We start from the raw sequence: 8,081 nt of genomic DNA on the forward strand, positions 1-8,081 counted from the left end.
AGTGGATCAGGAAGATGTGGTATATATTCACGATGGAGTACTACATGGCAATGAGAGGGAATGACATATGGCCATTTGTAGGAAAGTGGATGGACCTTGAGGGTGTCATGCTGAGCGAAGTAAGTCAGGCAGACAAAGACAGAAACCATATGTTTGCACTCATAGGTCTAACAGGAAAACAGGAGAGACCTAATGGAGAACCAGGGAGAGTGGAGGAGGGACAGAGAGTTGGGGAGAGAGAGGGATGCAAAACTTGAGAGACTATTGAATGCTGAAAATGAACTGAGAGTTGAAGGGGAAGGGGAGGGGGAAAAGAAGTGGTGGTGATGGTGGAGGGCACTTAAGGGGAAGAGCACTGGGTGTTGTATGGAAAACAACTTGACAATAAAATGTTGAAAAAAAAAGAAAGAAAAAAATAAAAATAAATAAATTGAACTTCATCTAAAAAAAGTTTTTAAAAAAATAACAGATGCTCCTAATTTATGATTAAATACATTACTTTTCTTTACGCTGGCTGATTGGATCACACAGAGCTGAAATGACTGGCTCTCCAATGATTTGCCTGACTTTTAACTGGGATTTGCAAGAAGCTGTATACTTTTCTCATTCCCTTAATGCGTGATGCGTAAGGATTGTCCTGTTACACACGTGGTCTGAAGCTCCACGGATTATTCGGCCCCTTGTTACGGCTCCTGTCTTAGTACCTCGTGCTGAGGCAGATGGACGACACATTTTCTTATAGGAAAATGTGAGGTTACAGGAATCGAATTTGGAAAAAAAGCATGCCTGAAGGAGGATGGAGCTGTGTGTATACTAAACACCTAAAAATAAAAACCCAAGTGTACCCTGCTTGCGGACAATGGCCAATAAGGGCGCTAGAAAGAAGGACCTCCTGGCTGGTGGGAGACAAGACCCAATTCTTTTGTATGAAATAAAATCTTTTGCAGCTTCTTTCCTCTTTCTTCATGTCAAATATCAAGTCAAGCCTGCCCCGCGAGGCCGTGTGTGCACACCGTGTTGCCGTCCCACATGGAGTTCTGTGCCAGTGTTCAAAGCTGCCCGGTAGTTTGCAGTTGGTAAAAACAGGAGGGTCATTGAACTTGTAAGGGGGTGTCCTAGGACCTCGGGACACTCGACAGCGCTGCACAGCCCTCGGGCGTTGCTCTCTGAGGTGTGCAGTGCCTTTCCACTGGCTTCTTTGCTACAAAGGCAACAATGCTGTACTTGAAATCTTTCCTTTAAATTGGTAAAGAAATCCTATAAAAGGTGGACCAATTTAATAATTTTGGAGCCTGCTTCACTTAAATTACCATTCACTGTTATATTGACATCTAGGAGTTTTCGTATTTCAGAATCTTACTTGATACTCTCTTCACAATTCAGGAAATTAGCTATTTAATCCTGAAGTCCTACCATTTTAAAAAGCCCATGCAGAGTACAGAGCGAAGCCCTTGGTGTAACATTTCGTCAGAGTTATGGCTCAGGCCCACGGATGCTCCCTTCTGCCTCCCCTCATAGACTTTAGCCCCACCAGCGGTTCCGGATTCCTTGAATGGGATACCCACTTTCCCACTGCATCTGCCTAGAAGGTGGTTTTGTACACCCCCTGCGCATCTCTTCCCCTCCGAGGGCACCGCCAAGACTGCCTCCCCTTCCCCCAAGACGGCCTCGGAGACGCCACGGGAAGCTTAGGCACCTTGCTCCCTCTTCCTTCGCCCTCAATACTAGGAAGGAGGCAGAAGGGGAATTGTCAGGCTTTCCTGCCTGCGTTCATCTAGATTTCAATGTGGTCCTAAGGGTTCAAGGAAAAGGCGGGCGCCACCCCACGCCGCCCCACCATTCACCTTCAGTGCTCTGGTTTTTGACATTGGTCCTTAAGGTTTCCGTCTATCCGGGGTCCTTAAGGTTTCCGTCTATCCGGGCAACGTCAGACAGATCTAGACACGCCAAAGGTGAGGAGGCACCGGGAAGGGGGATGCTGAGCGCCACCATGCTGCACAAACCACATCCAGGGCGTCAGCAAGCCCGCCACCAGGGGGCTGCCCAGCGCGCGTGACGCCAAGCGCCAACTCCCCGCCTCATCTACGAGGAGACTCCCGGGGTGCTCAAGGGGTAAGAGGAGAACGTCGTTCGGGACACCTTCACCTACACGGAGTACCCACTTCTCTAATGATAAGTGCACCAGCTCTTCCTGGGCAAAAACTTAAGTGGCTCTGAAAAGAGCCTTTGGGTTGGATAGAGCCTCAACAGCACACTCACTTGGAGCTGGTGTACTTGGTGACGGCCTCGGATCCCCAGGACACGGCGTGCTTGGCCAGCTCGCCGGGCAGCAGCAGGCGGACTGCCCTCTGGATCTCCCGAGACGTGATCGTCGAGCGCTTCTTGTAATGCGCCAGGCGCGACGCCTCGCCCGCGATGCGCTCGAAGATGTCCTTGACGAACGAGTTCATGATGCCCATGGTCTTGGACGAGATGCCGGTGTCGGTGTGCACCTGCTTCAGCACCTGTACACGGACACCGAGTAGTTCTCCTTGCGGCTGCGCTTGCGCTTCTTGCCATCCTTCTGCGCCTTGGTCACCGCCTTCTTGGAGCCCTTCTTTGGCGCTGAAGCGACCTTGGCCGCTTCAGGCATGGCTTCCAGAACACCAGACGTGGTGCAGAAAAATAAAAAAAATAGAATGAGTAAAGTGCAACGTGTCCTCTTTCTATAGAAGCCTTTATGCAAATAAGGTGTAAGTTATAGCCCTAGTTCTGATTGGTGACTATTCCGTATGACGTCAGTAGTTAGTTCTGTCCAATCACAGTGCGAGAGATGCGTAGCTGCATTCTCATTGGATAAGACAAAGCCGCAACCTTAACCAATGTAAAGTCTGCGTTTTCCGCCCGACAAGGGTTATAAAAAGCGCTGGTCTCATATTTCTTTCACTATGTACATTAAGTGCATTTGTTACCGTGATGTCCGGACGCGGGAAGCAGGCGGGCAAGGCTGACGCCAAGGCCAAGACTAGGTCTTCGCGGGCCGGGCTGCAGTTTCCGGTGGGCCGCGTGCACCACCTGCTCCGCAAGGGCAACTACGCCGAACGAGTCGGGGCCGGCGCGCCCGTGTACCTGGCGGCCGTGCTCGAGTACCTGACGGCCGAGATCCTGGAGCTGGCGGGCAACGCGGCCCGCGACAACAAGAAGACGCGCATCACCCCGCGCCACCTGCTGCTGGCCATCCGCAGCGAGGAGAAGCTCAACAAGCTGCTGGGCCGCGTCACCATCGCGCAGGGTGGCGTGCTGCCCAACATCCAGGCCGTGCTGCTGCCCAAGAAGACCGAGAGCCACCACAAGGCCAAGGGCAAGTAAGGCCTGAATTAATCATCTGCATTACTCTCTAAACCCAAAGGCTCTTTTCAGAACCGCCCACCATTTCTGTGGAAGAACTGAACACGCACTTTTACTGAATCCTGGGAGGACTCTAAATCGGAGAAACTCTAAAGGAAGTCCTCTTTGTCTTGCTAAGCCATTTGATTCAAAGTGTGGCCTCAGCTTTCTGGCTCTCGCAGGTACGTTAAGACGAATTCACCTTTCCGTCCAAGTAGTACCTACGTTGCCAGGGCGCTGCTTCCGGTACCCAGGCGGCTTTCCAGGACGGCCCTGATTGTCAGAACGCTGTAGGGACGCCAGGCTCCGTTGTCGCAGGCGGGGGAGGACGCAGTCAGCGCAGGTGCAGCAGGGAAGGGCCGGCCTAGCCGTGTTCTCAGGTGTGGCCGTCTGGCCAGGGAGCACAGGCTTAGGCAGTCTGTGGAGAATCATCCAGGGCCCCTGAACTATTTGTTGAAAAGACTACGCTTTCCATCATCGAACTGCCTGGCACTTTTGTTGAAAAGCGATGGGCTATTTGTGTCCCGTGTTGCTTCTAGACTCTCGGTTAGTTCTGCTGACTTGTACAACCGTGCTTTTTGCCACGACCTCCGTCCTGGTTGATCGTGATTGAAAGCCTTTCAGTCAACAAGAGAAACCTGCAACTTTGGTCCTCGTTTTGCAAAATGATTTTTCATATCGTGTCTTTTGCATTTCCACATTAAGATGTTAAGATTAGTTTTCAATTTCGGTGGGGGGGAGAAGGAAGAATCCTGGCTGGGATTATGGCGGGGGTCAGAGTGACATTACAGGTGGACGCGGAGCCTGTGGTTTACATACATGCTGGTCCTGCTCAGAGAATGCTTCCCCAGAGGTCCGGATCTGCCCTGCTGTCTCGCAGCAGTTTTCTGTAGCGCTCAGTGCGTGCGGGGTCATTTTCGACACCCAGAGTGCAGATCGCTAGAGAATGTCCTTGAGGAGCGAAAAGGAACCTGCCCGCTGAGCCTGGGAGGTGAGTCATCCGGACCCTCGCAGACCCTGCTGCACTCTGATCTCAACCCTTTGGGGAGCTTTCAGTTTGCCCCAGGTGTTTTCCGGAAAAGAGGGGGGAACAAGGCTTCCCTGCCCTGCTCCTGGATTTATTGTAATGTAAACAAGGATGGTGTTTATTGTTTGATTGTAGAACTGATTTTGTCCACATTCTATCATTTTACAATCGATTGTCTTGCCAAAATCTTGCCCTTTTCACTACCCATCTTCAGCCTTTACAACAATTTTCCTCCTGGAAGTAGCTTTTCCGACTCTTTTTGTGACATTTCCGAGATACTCCTTTATTCTGACTTACTTGCCCCAAAGCATTTCATTTCCCCAGTGATTCTTGAAAGTAATTTCTAGAATGTACAAGGCAGCACTGAGGGATATTGGGACATGTGTGGACATGTTTGCTGTCACTGGAACCGCGCACTTGTCAGCCTGAGCTGTGTAATCCCCGCCCTGTGACTCCCCCGCCCCCCACCACACTGCCCCCCACGCCGCTGCTCCTCCCTCTGATCTGAAATGCTGTCTTCTCTGGAGGAAATCAAAGGTCCCTTTGAGAGGGAGAGAGCACAGAGCCTGCATCCCTATAAACAGGAGATTGAATTCTCAAGTTCGCCCTGTACTCCCCTCCCCCCACCATTTCCTCCTTTCCTGAAGGGAGCTACTGCCTCACTCAGGTCCCTGATGAACAGTAACTCACAAGGGCTTAACAAGTATAAATCCATTTTCCCTGGAGCAAAACTCACGCCTTTCCCGTAGAAACTCTCCTCAATGACAAGCTTCTCTTCCTCCTTCAGTAGCATCTTCCTGCTTCATTTACATTGTAATAATTCCTTGCTGCCATGTCTACACATATGCAATGTCATGCCATTTGCGCACAAATGAACCCAGTGCATGACCTGAGGGTTTTCAAGGAAAGCAGTGGACTTTCACCAGTGAAGCAGCTGGTGCTTCCTGGAGACACAGGGGGTCTCGTGTTCATTCAGCAGATTCCCAGGCTGAGATTCTCCGCAGGGTCCGACCCAGGGCCGAAGGGTCAGACCGCGGGCCACAGGGTCAGACCCCGGGCCAGGACTGTGGTTGTCAGCGTGCACCTTCCCCAGTATCCTGCTCCTCAGCTCTTTTCCTTTGCGGACACAGCCTGGGATTACCAGGCCCGCAGTCCTCCGTGAACCAGAGGGGGGCGGGGGCTCTGGCGCTGCTGTATTTCCTGTCCCCAGGAGGCTTCAGGCAGGAAACACTGTTAGTACCAGCTGTCGCTGTCACTATTCCTACCTACCTGTTGTCCTCTGAGCCCAATCGTTAGCAGCGTCTAGTTCTGTAAGAGCCAGCCTCTCTGACCCTCAGCTCCCGCCTGCAGAGCAGAGCAAATGATAAAGAGAAAACAGTTGTAGCTTTTTGTGGCTCCGAAATACTTGCCTAGGATGCATCGCAAAGAATTCTCCCATTGATGTTTTTATGTTTATTTATTTAGAAAGGGAGAGAAGCCGAAGCAGGCTCCAGGTGTCAGCACAGAGGGCCATGCGAGACCCGATCCCACCCACGGTGAGATCATGACCTGAGCTGAAATCAAGAGTCGGACACTTACAGAATGAGCCACCCAGGCGGCCCTCCCACATTATTTTCATGGGAAAGTTCTATCATTTTCCCTTTCGCATCGCCGTGCATCCCTCAGTCCCGCGGCCTGGGGTGCAAGCCTCCCCCACTCGGCTCAGGTCCTGGATCCGCAGTGTCACCGCCCCCCCCAGCGCTGTCCCTGCACACGCGGGGTCTGGAAGCTCCGATGTTAGGGATCCCTCCCCGGGATGTGGACGTGTCAGGGCCCCAGCCCGCAGCCAAGTACAAACACTGTCACCCGTGTGTCGTGGTTTTCTTTTACATAGGACACATCAGTGACGAAACACTCAGGGGCGCACACGCACCGTCAGCACCCTGCCATGAGGCGGCCTCTGGGTCTCCATTGTCACCGCAGGGACGCCCGCCACAGTGCACAGAGTCCCGGCGGAACAGGCGCAGGTCCCCTCAGGCTGGGCGACGCGGACCCCTGCGTGCGCGAGTCCGGCTTGCCAAGGCAGCGGCCACGTGTCCCGCAGCGTCTGTTCCTCCCACGCCCGGGACCCCCAGCACCCTCCCTGCCCCGGCCGGGACCCGCGCGCTGTTCCGAGGGCCGTTGGCGGAGCCGACCCAAGCTGGTGGCTGCGCATGGCCGCCCCGTCGGGGACCGGGGCGGGGGCCGCGGGCAGCGGGGGCCGCTCGGGCCAGGCGGCGGGTGCAGGGCACGCGGGAGGCCACGGAGCCGCCAGGGGACCAGGTCCCGGAGGCGCAGGTGCACCTGGGGGCGGGGGGAGACGGGGAAGGATGGAAGCGGAGGTGGCGCCTCTCGGCCGCCCCGAACCCCGAGTCAGCTCCACCCCCTGCTCCGCACAGGGAGCCTGGACTGCGGGTGCAGGGAAACCTCCAGGCAATGACACGATGTGGGACATGGGCGTCGTCCTGGACGCAGCGTCCTTGGTGTCCGACGACTTTTCCCGTGTCACATCGGCTGCAGCGGGTCACTTCCGTACACTGGCGCTGTGCGTCTCCTGGGTCAGCCCTGTGTCCCCGGACCCGGTGCAAGTGAAAGCCATAAAGATGGACAAGGGCGTCCAGAGAATCCTTGGCGCCCTCGAGAAAGGCGGTGATGCGGGACACAGCCCCCAGCGTCACAGGAAGGTCGTCGCTCTTGTGAAACCACACCAGGTTCTCATGAAAAGGCTGCCAGAAGACAGAGGCGACCCTGGCCAGGGCCTGCGGCGTCTCCCACCACGCCTGGCGGGGCAGGTTTGGAGCGGGGTCTGAAGAGCCCTCCGAAAGCAGCTCCAAGAAGCAGGGATGTGACGTTCCGGGTAAGGAGGTGGGTTCCAGGAGGCCCTATTGTTGGAACCGTGCGTGGGACGTAGGCCTCCAATGTTGCTTTCGGTGGGGATGCAAGTGTCAGGACTGGGGCAGGGCGGACCACCGGGCCGAGGTGTGTTGTCAGGTGTGGCCCCCTGGGCAGTGCGCACAGGGTGAGGCCCTTAGAGCATTGCGTTTTCTTGGCGAGGTGAGCAAAAGCGAAAGGCTGGCTGTTTACCCCGGGTTTCCAATCGGGGACCATTCGCGTGTTAGGCGAACGGGATAACCGCTACGCTACGGAAAACAGTTAACTTTACTAATGCGGGAAAGTAAAAGTCCACAGGCTACAGAGCTTCCTTAGTATAGTGGTGATCACGTTCGCCAAACACGCGAAAGGTCCCCGGTTCCAAACCTGGCGGAAACACGGTGTCTCTTTTTTTTTCTTCCCCCCAGCCCCCATAAATTCTAGGTTTAGTCCCAGAAATCATCTACCTAAATTTGCTAACATTTCTACCAAGTCTCAAATCTTTGTGCTCTCTTTGCAGCCCGAACCTTAAATTATAAGAATCACATTGTGTAAGAAGCCCGGAGGTGAGACCTGCTTCTCTCATTGTTCAACCCCTGACCCTGTTGCATGCTCAGCGCTGGGGATGGAGATTCCACAGGGCTGCGGGGCTGCGGGGCTGCGCAGGGGAGCCGGCGGCCTGCATCCGCGTGGGGCAGAGCGGGGAGAGGGAGACCCAGGACCCCGAGTCCTCGCCAACGCGGCCTCCCGCTCCCCGCAGTGCCGGGCGGCGGCGGCCGCAGCCTTCGCAGACGTGGAG

The 8,081-nt window shown here is 54.6% G+C and overlaps 2 protein-coding genes and 1 pseudogene across 3 annotated transcripts; 2 read left to right on the plus strand and 1 right to left on the minus strand.

Annotated features, from left to right (window-relative positions):
* Positions 1–2,255: 2,255 nt before the first annotated feature.
* On the minus strand, positions 2,256–2,632 carry LOC115296499 (annotated as a pseudogene).
* A 323-nt stretch (positions 2,633–2,955) lies between these two features.
* Positions 2,956–3,450, plus strand: LOC115296498 (histone H2A type 1-E-like). Of its 2 annotated transcripts, XM_029944956.1 has the most exons (2): positions 2,956–3,036; positions 3,142–3,450. In XM_029944956.1, the coding sequence occupies exons 1-2, from the start codon at positions 2,956–2,958 to the stop codon at positions 3,346–3,348; spliced, it is 288 nt and encodes a 95-aa protein (XP_029800816.1). In that variant the 3' UTR covers positions 3,349–3,450. The 2 variants fall into 2 exon arrangements, with proteins under 2 accessions (XP_029800816.1, XP_029800815.1); XM_029944955.1 differs by having other exon boundaries at positions 2,956–3,450.
* Positions 3,451–5,904: 2,454 nt separating this feature from the next.
* On the plus strand, positions 5,905–7,840 carry LOC115296495. The gene is made up of 4 exons (XM_029944951.1): positions 5,905–5,928; positions 6,356–6,709; positions 6,811–7,268; positions 7,803–7,840. The coding sequence occupies exons 1-3, from the start codon at positions 5,905–5,907 to the stop codon at positions 7,219–7,221; spliced, it is 789 nt and encodes a 262-aa protein (XP_029800811.1). The 3' UTR covers positions 7,222–7,268; positions 7,803–7,840.
* Positions 7,841–8,081: the final 241 nt, after the last annotated feature.

Source organism: Suricata suricatta, chromosome 7 (assembly GCF_006229205.1).
Source record: "Suricata suricatta isolate VVHF042 chromosome 7, meerkat_22Aug2017_6uvM2_HiC, whole genome shotgun sequence".
Classification (NCBI taxonomy): Eukaryota; Metazoa; Chordata; class Mammalia; order Carnivora; family Herpestidae; genus Suricata; species Suricata suricatta.